Raw genomic sequence first — 13,914 nt, 5'->3', positions numbered from 1 at the left:
GCATAATTCACACCCAAACATCTCTAAATAAGGCTATTCCACATACTAACACCTTTTCATAGTCCTAGACGACAAATGATCGACTGCATATCAGAATAAACAATAACACAGTTTTGTTACTCTGAAAAAAGACATAAACATAGTTACTTTTTATTCTTAGTTATATTAAAAATATATAAAAATGTTATATTAATTATATTTTAAATATTTAAAAAAAACATAATGATAATATAAGTTAATAGTAATTATATTATATTATATTTATAAGCAATAAAAAGGCCCAAAAGATTTTATTTCTAAATTATATTATATTGTTACTATTATTGCTAATAGTATTTTTTTTTTTTTTTTTATTTGAATTTGATTAATATACTATAATATAATATAATATAATATATACTTTTCTATGAATTGTTTATGTCTTTATCCTAAAAAAAAATCATCCTACATTTTAAAAAATGTATTGAAATCATAATTACAGTGTGAAAGCTTTTGTACACTGGTTTTACGTGCATGCACAGTTGCTACGAGACCTGTTAACACTGGTGACAGGCGTAAAGCATCAGTGCATATTGACATGCATGTCTGTTTGTGTATGTGTGAGTGCACCTGTCATAATCTCCATTGCAAAGCGCTCTGACAGGGATGGTGAATGCCTGCCAGACAGGGTTCAGTGTACTCTTTACCACTTCAGTTTTATGGCAAATAGTGAACCTAAGCAACAAAACACAAAGATGTGAAATTCAAACAAAGCAGTACGCATTGTATGATTACATTTTATTATATATAGGTTAGAAGTTTGCATATTGATAAAAGTACTAAGTGAATATTATTGGCTAGAACAATTTTCAACTTTCCAATTATCTTCACCTCTCCTTAAAAAAAGAAGACATGCACATTTCTCGTACATGCTTCCCTGTCTGAGAGAGTTCTGTGAATCAATGAGAGAGAGAGAGAGAGAGAGAGAGAGAGAGAGCGCGAGCTAACTCACGTTCCGTCCTCATTACTTCTGTAGAACACCATGAATGGGTCAGAGCGGCCAAAGAAGTCTTTCTTATCCAGCTTATTGGCACAGAACTGCATTGTTGCACAGTCCTGTGGGAAGAGAGAAAGAAGAAAAGAAAGAACATGGGGGGTGGAAGGAAAAATGGAAGGTAAGAGATTGAAAGACTGCAGAGAGCAGCTAAATTTAGTGAAATCAGAGGCACATTGCTTTTTCTTGAGCAGCTTAGATGAATGGCGAGGGTCTCTGGACCTTCAGGTGCAATTCACCCCCACCTTGACTCTATAGTTCAACATTTTACAAAATCATGTGCTCCAGACATCTGCGTCTCCTTCATTCACCTTATGATTTTTGGTGGGAAAAGATTTAAAGCTAAAACAACTTTTTGTTTAAAAGTTTAAAACCATTCTTTAAAAGACTGGAATAAATCATTCGCTAATAAACGATTCATCCCACAAATACCACTGACCCTGACAGCGGCTCAATATTTAGCTCTCAAGAAACATGGCTGACCCTTGTTTAATCAGAATATTTCAAGCCATGTCAATACTGTCGTCTGAATACCTGACGTCTTTTCCAATGACTAGATTATAATGTTTTTGTTGACTGGAGCAGTTTTATGCTAATACATTTTTCAAACAGTTTATCATGAGGTAGTGTTACCCAACATCTCTAACAGAGTGGTAAGGGATTATGTCAAATCCCTGACCCCTGGTTCCCTTGAGATTTATACTTTATTTATGAGTCAAATAAAGCCTGTGGTAAATATAACTTGACGACACTTTGACTTTTTGTTCTACAATGTAAATTACACGCCCATACCGAAAGCATGAATTTTGAAGCAGTTATGTTTATTTTTAAAAACTTACTTTTTTTAATAAATAACTAAGACAGTTTGAGGTGTAAGTGTGTGCAGTTTGCGTTGTAGAACAAACAAGTATTGTGAAGTTATGTTTACCACAGGCTTTATTTACTGATAAATTGAAAACCCACATTATAAAACTCATAAGAAAATAAGGAACCAGTGGCGAATTAGTCTTCTGGGTTCTGACCTCATACCTTCTCCACTCTACAATGATAATATGTGCAAAATTACTCAAACTTAAAAATAAACTAAAAATAAAAGCTAATTCTAAATATAACAATACTATACAAATAATACTAAAATAACACTTCACATGAATCAATATACTAATTTAATTATTATTATGACATCATTTTACTGTAATACATACACATTTTTGGGATGGCCCCTAAATGGCTATTTTGTGGCTCAAATGGTTAATCTGTGCCTGCCATCAGCAAGCATCAATTCCATTTGAACCAATTAGCCACTAAACACTATCTTGCTTTGAGAGTGCCATTCAGAGAATGATCAAATTGTAGGCTGGAGTCAGTGAGAAGAGAGCTGAGAGTGAGAGAAGAGATTGAAGAAGAACTGTAGAAGCTTTCCAAAGGAATCAATCACAAGACACTTCGTCCAGTGTGTACTTGGTAAATTACACTCCAGTAATGACTGACATTGATCAGCGAACATAAACAGAAGCTCTTGCGGAAGCTCAAACGTGCCTCGTAGCACATGAGAATGAACCTCATTGGTTCTCGCAAGTCAAGCGTACAAGCTTAAGCTTCCATTGGTTTGCCACAACTGATGTGTGAATTGATAAATGTTTATGTGAATAAAAGCCTAAATTCGTGTCTCTTCAGAAAATGTGGACTAAACTACTCGATTCATATGGATTAGTTTTAAGTTTCAGATCTTTATTTGTGTTCCGAAGATGAACGGAAGTCTTACGGGTTTGGAACGACATAAGGGCGAGTAATTAATGACAGAATTTTTATTTTTGGGTGAACGAACCCTTTAACAAAAGGGAGACAACGTCATTAATCATAATGGTATGATGTGTGGTATTTGATACAAAGTCATTAAAACTAATGGTAGGCTATATGTACTGAGACTTTTCGTGCTAGTCTAGGGACAATTTACCTCATATTTGATGGACAAAAGAGCACTAACTTTTTATTAGTAATGTAGGCTTATACATTGCTTTCTTGACTGAACTAAACCACAGTGTGAGGAGGACTTTTCCTATGATTAACGGGTCTATTAAAACCAAGCATTCAAAATGATTATGATCCCATAAATAGAAACTTAGCAAAATCAATTCAACCTGAACAGAGAAAAGCAAAATATCAACCTAAGCTAGCTTTGAATCCAGACTCTATGAATTGAGCAATCAAGCATAAAGTGACAGTTTTCTTGGAAATGCTTTCTTCAGCAACAGTAAACAATTCAAGGATTCAAAGCCCTTCACATCACAGCTAAAGCTTCCTGTCTTTGGCCACGTTGTATTTCGTAGACGAAACATTTCACTCATTATTTTGGGTTTGTAGGTTTTATCTGGTCTTTGAATGTGATTCCGCTATGTAACTTCTTGGAAAGAGACAGACTTTTGAAGATATTTGCAAACCTTGTTCTCGCTAAAATTAGAGGTTTCCTCTCCACATGGTGCATTTCCTCATAGATGTTCTTTGCATGTACCTGATCAAAACCTGGCCTTTCATAACATCCTGTAAAATCTTTTGATCTACCATGTGAAATATATATATAGATCAAGCAGATGTACCAATCTATTACCCTCAAGCAGAGGGGAAAAGCTCTTTGGGCATTTCAAATGAGCTTGAGTGTGGCTGGGAGTGTGTGCATTAGATCGCTCAAATGAGCAGCCCTTTGCGTGTGTTTGAGCCTGTAGTCAACACAACATAGCCATTTACAACCTGGAAAAGCTGTAATTTACTCTGTGCTGCTATTTCTGCTATTTAATGAGTACTATCACCGGTGACAGAGTAAACTTTACTAGACAGCGAAATGAAACCAGAACAGTCCTGTGAGAAGACATGATAAAGAGATGGGACAAATAAATGTTGTCTTTTGCTGGATCACTGACCTCCTTAATCTTCAGAGCCATGGCATTGTTATATTTTACCTTGTAGTCTGAAGAGAGTGAGATCAAATAAAACAACTGGACTTCAAAACAATATCAGTTCATAAAAAATTCTAGTACTTTATCTTTGCTGGCTGCACTCAAAAACAAGAACAATTGTAGTCAGAACAAATTGTTCTATTCTTTTAATGAATTTCACAAATTCATTGTGAATAAACTTTGAATCCATCAAAAAAACAGATGAATTAACTTCTTTTCTTTTTAAATCACCGATATTTACAATTTTATAAGTTAAATTAAAACATTAAATGATGAATTATTATTTAAAAATGTTATAAAAATAATAATAATATAATACATATTTTAATATATAAATATAATAATATAATAAATATGAAAAAAGTATAAAATTTTATAAATTTGATATCGTATTGTATATTAAAATAAAACACTATTCTGATTGCTCACCGCACCTATTCATCAGTCCATATGCTTTCATCAAACGCCACTTAATTAGCATTTTATTGCTTATCATTTTTCCAAGCCATCACTTCCATTATAAGAAGCCTCTTAACATACATCTAGTGCTATTCACTGACACCAACTCAGACCCTTCAGTATCCAACAGCAATCAACACTTGATGTCAGAACAAATATAAAATGCAGAAGCAGAATATTAGATTGGATGCTTGATCCTCTTCAGTTTGTTAGGCCCAGATAATCAATGTAGGTTGTAACAAGAGTACAAGACATGTAAAATATGTGTCCAAAGTACTTCAAAGAGCATTCCAAGAATTCATATGGATCCTTATGAGCATTCAAGTGTTTGAAGGGAACTTTAGAGACATCGTCACCCTTGAATTAGTTCAAATAGGGTCACAATATCCATATCTCACTATAAGCAATTTTAAGAAACGTAGATTATTATACTCAAGCTGTGACACCAGTTGCTGCAACATTTCATTCTGTGTTCATTCTTCCTTGAAAACACTGATGCCAATTCCATGATAATTTGGTTCAATAAGAGCTGGTCTTAAAATACTAGCTTATAGCATTCAGGAGAACAAGGGAAACAAACACAGCCTTCATGTGTACTAGATCAAACGTTCTTACAGTACCCAATGGCCAATGCTCTTCACTACTGAAAGCGCTGCCATTTTTCAACAATTGCTCCATCTGCCCATGTTCTGGTTTTTATTTAGATAATGGCAGAGATAAAGTAAATGGCCAATTTAAAAGAAGGTTAATAATTCAAGTTAGAAATATTAAATAATGATGCAAACCTGTGACTACAAATACCAAGGCTTTCTGTTATTCTACACTCTCAGAAAAAAAGGTACAAAAGCTGTCACTGTGGCGGTACCTTTTCAAAAGGTACACCTTTGTACCTAAAAAGTGCATTTTAGTCCCCTACATATTGGTACCAAAAGTGTACATATTAGTACCTAAATGGTACATATTAGAACCCTTTTGAAGGGTACTGTCCCAGTGACAGCTTTTGTACCTTTTTTTCTGAGAGTATATTATTTATGCTTACAAAGCATTTTGTCAGTAAAATGGGGAAAAAAGTATGAAAATATGGTGCTCAATTGTTTTTTAAAGTTGTTTCCCTTTTGTCTGTGGAGATAACATATTGCAGTTCATTTCTCTGGAATAATCTATTTGGCTGCCAGGCAGTGAATGGTCTGATCTCAAGAGTAAAACAGTCAGCTTTCTTATCAAAGTGAATCATTTCAGTAAAGGTTTTCACTGCTGAAGAGTTACAAGCATTTCGAAAACAAAGGCGGTTGAAAAAAACAATTATTCAGAGCAAAACTATTCTGTGGAGGATAAAGTAAAACTGCTGACTTACCCGACAGTTTCCAAGTTCCTCTGCAGTGAGAATAATGGTACCGCAGTTCTTCCCAGGGATGCCACTGAAAAAATAACACAGTGCATTAGTGCAAACGGTTCTGTGTTACTGGGAATAGCAGGGCATGAATAAAAAAAAAAAATACTGATAAAAATGACCTGATTCCCATATAATTACAGTCAAAGAAATTTCAGGATTGCACATGGCCACATGCCAGAACAGCAGCAGGATAAGTGTATCAGAGAAAAGAAGATATACTGGGGAGCTGAAGATCATAGTTGTGTTGTGTGCTGACAAAAACTGGATATTTCAGTTCAGATCATTGTTTTCCACCAAGAGTTAAAATAAATCTCTGCCTCGGGATGTTTTTAGGATGTTGTAAAGCTTACATCTTTGGCTGATTCGCACCAGTTTATTTCTGTCAATCACTGAAGATTCTAATTTAGATGTCAGCCGGTGCACAATCATGTAAAGGATTTTATGCTGACCCTGCTATGTGTGCAAAGAAAATGCATCCTCTCGTGTCTACTTCTGCCTTTAGGGTCACTGCAGACTAAATATAACAAATAAGCAATGCATTAAAGTGCTCAGTTTCAAAACTGACTCTCAGTACATTTGCAAATCTCCTTCATGCTTCGCATTACCATGTAAACTGTTGTGAACTACGCGTAGGTTTTAATTGTAATTAATTACTTTAAACACGGGTTTAACTTTCACATGCAAAAGTCTGGGGTCAGTAAGATTTTGTTAGGTTTTTTTAAAAGAACTTTCGTTATGTAGTGTTTCTTTATTTCGACATTAAAGTTTATGTTGAAGGTTTGCCTGTTTCCATCCCCTTCTTCCCTGAACTTTTAACTATATTACACTAAAGTTGAAAATTAAAAAGCAGGCCAGTTCAGCTCGAGCCACTGTAAGGATGTCAAATGAGGAAACAATTTGTCCTTTGCTTTAGGAGACACTTCTGTAAAAAAATATGACACTGAATAATTCAAATACACAATGGATTTCAGGCCAGTTTCCCCATTAACCTTCTGAAGTTGCAGGATCACTCAGTCTCACCTCCACGTGTAGGTTGGAAAGGTCAGTGTGTTTTCTGCTGCTCATGTTTTTCCCTCAGGTATTAGAGATGACTTGTTAGATGAAACATATTGTGTTCAGTTTATTAAAAACTATTTCTTTGCTAAAGAAAAAAAAAACGTTGGAACGTTATGATGTTTTCTCCAGTGTCTTTTCTGCACTCTCTAAACCAATTCCCCTTAAATCATTGACAGAGTGGTAAGACGTGCAGCAAAACAGAATCTTTGATTCAATTATTGAACATGAACCAGAAACAAGTAAACAGGGTTAACTGATGGAGTTCAGCTCATTTTCTAAGGTCATACCCTGATTAATGCTCTTAGAGACAGGCTTCCAAACTGCCAAAAGAATGAATGGTAACAACTCACAGCAATATTATACTCGTTGCACTGTAGTTGCAAAATACATGAACAAATTGACAACTGTAACAAGTGAAGCAATCTTTTATAACCATATTCATTCACAAGCTGCTATACGTACAGCCATTCTATGCGACAGGAAGTAAAAATGATGAAACTGTTCGAAATACTGCATTGTTTCCTATCACAAACCCCACTGGTGTGGCCATTTGTTTATTTGGAAAGTGGCTTTTAACACTGTGTGTTAGCTGTGCTCTGCAGAAGAGCAAAATCAATGGCGCTCACGCCTCTCCCTGCTGCATTGCCATTTGATTAGAGTCTGATCAAACATCTGAATCGCTCGGTGCCTTTAGCCTGACATTGAACGCAGCACGCCGTTTTATTCTTATTAATGAAACTCACTCAAGTTTAATTTTCCTTTCATCAAGCTTAAATTGAAAAACTTATTTAAAATGTATTTGAACTACATACAGTATTGCCATTAAAGCAATATCATGACCTGGAACCAAGCTAGATTATCTATGCTGTTTAAGGTCCACATTGGCGGAAAAAAAGATTTAGCAAATTTATCAGCCTTTAAACTCAATGTGAAATCTAAAAATAAAGACACTATCCATTCAGATCGACTTTTCTCACTTTCATTCAAAAGTTTGGGATTGGTAAGATTTCGGAAGGTCATCGCACAACAATTTAGAGTAAAAACAGTAATATCGTGAAATGCTGTTACAATTTAAACTATTTTCTAAAATAATAATGTAATCTATTCCTGTGATGGCAAAGCTGAATTTTCAGCATCATTACTCCAGTCTTCAGTGTCACATGATCCTTCAGAAATCATTCTGATATGATGATTTGCTGAAACATTTATTATTATTATCAATGTTAAAAACAGTTGTTATGATGCTCAATATTTTTGTGAGAACCGTGATATATTTTTTCAAGGTTCTCTGATTAACAGAAAGTTTATTTGAACAGCATTTCTTGGAAATAGGAATCTTTTTGCAACATTATCAAGTTGTTGCTGCCACTTTTACTCAGCAAGGATGCTGTATAATAATGAGGCAATAATTCAGTATAAATTAGACTCAAACTCCATACCTTACACAAACTGTTGCCCATGATTTGACAGAGCAGATTTTCTTGGCATTCACAGCATTGCACCTTCCCAGGGAAAGCTCAATAATGTTGGCATAAGCGATATCAGTGATCTAGAGTGCACACCGGCATGAGGAAGGAGATCAAGGCATCTTTTTGCACATAGCCAAGAGCTTGATATCAACTTTTTAACCTTTAACTGGGGCCAATAGAGATTTGGAGGATCAATAGAAAAAAATCAGTCAATCAATAGGAAAAATACTGTCCCAAATCCGCCATTCAAAGCCAAATGACTTATAAGTCAACATCACACAGCCTGACCTGTTCGCTGTGATCAAACAGTCCTTTAACAAAGTAAGCGCACCAAATCCTGTCCTTAAGGAACAGGGAGAATATTTTTACATACTGATCACAGATGAAAGAAAGTTGGCTGTGAGAGAGGAGTTAGTTGGTATTATGCTGAATGTTTTCAGTCTTTGTTGCACTCTGTGCATCCTTTTCTTCATCTTGGCATCTGTAGCTGTTCAGCATCTCATTTCACACGTGCAGGCCTGATTTGACCAATTCATGTGAGAAAAGCAGGTGATTTATAGAGCTACTCGTCAGCCTAACAAATTGCTCGGTACTTGCGGCCTGTGAGGTAATTCTATATGCTATATCAGAAGCTATTCATCAAATTGTTGACAAAGACTCCAGGGTTTACAATTAAGGAAGATTTCTCTTTATCCTTGTCCTCTGAAGAATCACCGAAAATTGTATAATGTACCGAAGAATAAAATAAACCGCATTGTAATTAAACATGGTGTCCCATGATGTCTTAAACCTGCCAAAAGCCCTCTAGGTAATCAAAAGTGCTTAAAATGTCATTTCTTGTGACTAAGGAAGAAGCATAAGAGGATTTAATGCTAGCCAGCATTGTCATTCTATACAGCAGGAAGTGAGATTTGTGGAGATGTTTGCACATTTCATCATTAGGATGAAGGATTATGTTGGTATTTAAGTAGATGGCAGGTTGACAGGTGAGAGAGGGAAAAAAAGAAATGAATGAACAATCAGGGCCGGCGTAAGGAACACTGTCCTGGGTCCTGCGATAAAAGGCCAACTAAGACCCTCTATGTTTCCCATGGGTCTGCAAAAGGGTGCGAGGGAGTCTTTGAGATTTAAAAGTTTATAGGAAAGAAATTGTTAATAACAATTGTTAATAATGCTGTTAACAATAATATAATAAATAATAATTGTTCAAACAATTGTTAAAACAATAAAATTATCAAATGAAAGAATAAAATAATGTTAAATAAATAACACATCAAGCAAATTTGATATTATTATGGTTTCCATTTTATTTTTCCATTTCCATTTAATCATTTAGTAGACGCTTTTTCCCAAGCGACTTGCAAATGAGGAGAGCAATAGAAACAATCAAACCAACAACAGGGCAACAATATGCAAGTGCCGTGACCAGTCCCAGTTAGTCCAGCACAGTACACGTAGCAAGGTTTTTTTTTTTTCTAATAGATATAGAATAATCAGTGTTAGTATTAATGGGTCAAGTGTTGCCGAAAAAGATGCGTCTTCAGCAGATTCTTGAAAATGGTAAATTTTTGTTTGGGATCAAATTTGATACCAAAAAGAATATGTGCAGATTATGTGTCCATCATAACATCTTTCGGCTATCATCAACACAAGATGGCAATCTGAGGTTCACAGTTCCCCCACCAAACAGCAGTGCATCACCAGCTCAGATTTCGGCACCACACCTGTACCAAAAACCAGCACCATGTTGGTGGAAAAATTATAACAAAGAATGGTTGATTATAAGTGAATTAAAATGTTAACATGTTTGTTACAAGTTTAAATGTAGGAAATATTGTATACATGGCTAAAAACAGTGTAATATATGCACTATTTAGAACTGTATTCATCTAAATGGGTCCAAAATGTGTGGTCCTAGTAAACCTTGACCTTGTGGGGATTATTATTATTTATTTATTCTGGTCTCTTTAGTATAAATCATACTGATGTTCTTTGAAAATGTAAAAATGTACAAATGCAGAAAGTTTTCTGTGGGGTTGTTTAGGGTAAGGGAATAGAATATACAATTTGTACAGTATAAAAAGTTATTGCGTCTATATGGAAAGTCCCTATAAAACATGGAAATCCAGTGTGTGTGTGTGTGTGTGTGTGTGTGTGTGTGTGTGTGCGTGTGTGTAGGAGAGACTTGGTCCCCCCCATAAAAATTGTATCCTACGCCTCATGATTTTCAGCATTGAGCATCATTCTAAGAGAATATATATTGAACGTGAGAAATAAATTAGAATGAGAGAAAACAGAAAAAGGCAGATTAAATATTCATGTGTTTCAGAGTATGTGAGCACGTATGTAACTAGAGTACCTGAAATAAACAGCCCTGTTTGAGAGCGATAAGCTGTGCATTCACAGACCATTGAGCTGTTAGGAACGTTTACATTCATCTGTCTAACAAAGAGATTAAGTGAATAAGTTTATCCAGACTCATTTCATGTGAAACTAAGACAAACAGAGCGGAAGGTGAAATATGACGGATCGCTGATTCACTGCGCAGAGCGAGTCGCAGTCAAGCTGCATTACATAAAGCTCCAGAACTCCACAAGGGGTTGGAATGAGATTATAACTTAAATCCAATTGCTTTTCATACTTAGACAGACAACCGTAATCCTTAAATACACCCGGATTTGAATTAAGATTAGGTTCACCGTTCTCCACCACTTGTGGAATTTCGTGTTTCAACGGCCTCAAACACACTAGACTAAACACAGCAACAGTGAATGTTCTGACAGCTGAAGAAACCTGCAAAATGGCTTTAGCCAAACCAAAGAAAATCAAACCTCCGTACATGATTTACACGAAACCTCCTGGCTAACCAACCACTGCTTTATCATAATGAAGACTCATTTTCAGCATCCAGAGCTACTTAAGAAGCATCATAGTTCAAGTGAATAATTATTGTCTTTTGTGCAAGAATGCATGCATAGACATACCTACAATTCAATGTTATTCATAAAACAATCAATTCAACATAATGGAGTACAGGATCTACCTCAGCTAAACATAAGCCATTCATCTAGCAGAAGAGAAGAGGATGTTTGTTACAGACCTGAAATTGTGCTTACTCGGGGTATATGACTTTCCGTGAATGAGATATTCTTCAGAGAGTCATTTTTTGAGTCATAGCTGATTCATTTTCTTCTTCCTACCGCTGCCACCTGACTGCATAGGGATTGATAGCATTCATATCTATAATTCTGTTTCTTTTGTCCTTATGGATATAGGCTTCTGCCTATAGTGGAGTCGGTTTAACAATATGAAACCGTAAGCATGTCAGAGGTCTCCTACAGTAGTAAAAAGACAAGAGTCGATCTTTCTAGAGGTCAGAGAGATGGCGGTGTGCCTTTGTCCACTGATAAGACATTTATCTTGCCCTCAAGGTGACCATAAGTGAACACATCAGCTATTATCAAAATTACAATAGGAAGAATATCCATGAGGTCAAATTTGTTTCCGGCACTGGAGGTGTTTTACATGGTCTGTCTGCTATTTAAATACAAAGCCTAGAGCAATCATTGTATACTGTACATCATGACAACAATTCCCTTTCATGAATGACCATAGCCTAGAGTGCTGCTCTAGATGGAATGGAAAATGCATTTCCTGTCCTGAGCTCGCTGAATGTGATAGAATTGTGATGGGGACCTATATAAAAAAGAAAATGCCCTGAAAAGCACCATCCTTCAGGGTGAATGTTTGGGTATTTGCATAATATGGAGCGGCTTAGACCATCACAGATTCCTGTGCTGAATGTTTAAACTCCAATTTAATTCATCCAAGGTGATGGATTAACTCTAGATTTCCATTTCAATATGACTATTTAGTAAAAAAAAATCCCACTTCATCTACTATGGCTCAGACATACTGTGTTATGATTTATATATAAATTTAATAAAATGTTTAATGATTTTTTTAATGAAATTCAATCATTTTAATGATACAGAGTTTAAAAAAATGCAAGCCAATATTAATTAAATATAGATTAATCTTTGTTAGAGCTGTGTTTGATTAATGACTTAGCAGTAGGTATAATAGGTTGATGTCCCTTTAAGACTGAATGCACGGATACAATATAATGATACACATCCGATTTCTTTTTCAATTCTTTACGTTCACTTAAAGGGATAGTTCACTTCCAAATGAAAATTCTGTCATCATATATTCACCCTCAAGTTGTTTTGAACAAAATTTTCATTTTGAAGGGAACTATCCCTTTAAGACATTACCGACTGTGTTTATGAGAATGCTTGCAGAGACTGGTTTTCTTACTTAATTTTGTGTGTATGTGTCCGTTCAAGCACATTAAGGGATGCAAAAGAGGAATTATTTTGCTGTTCGCGCGCTCTGAAACGCAGCTCTATGCGGGACTGTGCCCGTCACTGAGGGCAAAAGATTCCCTCTGCCCTGTCTGCTGTTGCACTCCACAGCTCACAGTTAGTTGTGCTTGTTGTGCTTTTTGTCTGGCTACCATTTAAATTTGAAAGACTTTTTTCTTCAGTAAAAGGCTCAAACAGCCCGCAGTCAGAAACACATGGCTGTGTTGTCCCACCAGAGTATCGAATCTGAGGCCTAGATAAGACTCATTGGCCCATATTTCTCTCTCTCTCTCTCTCTCTCTCTCTCTATTTTTTTTCCTGCCCCCCCCCCCCCTCCTTCCTCCCTCGTCCCTCCTCTCTATTTGTCAATGCAGCTCAGCATAATGCATTTCCAGAATCAAAACATACAAGTCCTGTTTAACACTGATATAGCCTAAAGCACAGGCCCAATCCATCAGCATGACATAATAACCCAACGCCAAGGGCCAGAAGCACCATGCCCATTTAAACCGAATGGGGCACAAAAATCCAAATGTCAAAGCTGCCCTTTTCTATACAATGAAAATGCAAATTAAGCAGAAATAAGAAACTTATTTTTTTCCTTTCGTATATATATACTATATATATATATATATATATATATATATTCTTCGTTGTTCAAAGATAAATAGCCTTAAATTGGGGTCAATCTGATTAAATCTCCACCACTAAAGGAGGAAGTTTTACAGATGCTTTTAAGGCACAGATGGACCAAATGTACTGTACTCAATAAGGTTTATGTTACCTCCATTCCTATATTGCCTATATGAACATGATCTGAAGTGTAGACAGCTCTAATTGAATCTAAAGCTGGGCTATGTTTTGTGTTCTTTCAGCACACCACCAGTGAAGGGAGATGATGAATTAACATTGCTGAAATTCAAATCCAATCAGACTAGTTTTGCAGTTTGTCTTAAAGCAGTTCTGCCCACAACTAAATTCTGCTTACTTTGTTTATTGCCAAACAATTGTCTGTATTCAGCTGCCAAGTCTGTAGTCTGTAGATTTATTTATTTCAACACAACGGACGGATACATTTCAAGAGATGACTGCATCTATATCCGCTGCACAAGAGTGAATGCTAGTCTGTTTCCTGCAATAGATACACAAAGACAGCTATATGGCTATGGGGAATTAATGAAGA

General features: G+C 35.8%; 1 protein-coding gene across 2 annotated transcripts in view; it reads right to left on the bottom strand.

Annotated features, from left to right (window-relative positions):
- Positions 1-13,914, bottom strand: part of cpne5a (copine Va) — a 75,812-nt gene that overhangs the window by 29,618 nt on the left and 32,280 nt on the right. For both annotated transcript variants that reach the window (XM_079897027.1, XM_079897028.1), the window contains 3 exons: positions 5,801-5,864; positions 992-1,095; positions 610-714 (listed from right to left, as the gene is read on the bottom strand). In XM_079897027.1, the coding sequence (XP_079753153.1) occupies positions 610-714; positions 992-1,095; positions 5,801-5,864 (273 nt within the window). The remainder of the gene's footprint in view (positions 1-609; positions 715-991; positions 1,096-5,800; positions 5,865-13,914) is intronic.

The sequence above is a fragment of the Squalius cephalus genome, assembly GCF_949319135.1.
Source record: "Squalius cephalus genome assembly, chromosome: 16".
NCBI classification, from domain to species: Eukaryota; Metazoa; Chordata; class Actinopteri; order Cypriniformes; family Leuciscidae; genus Squalius; species Squalius cephalus.
The sequence above is the reverse complement of the archived record's forward strand: the minus strand, read 5'-3'. Positions and strand labels throughout refer to the sequence as shown.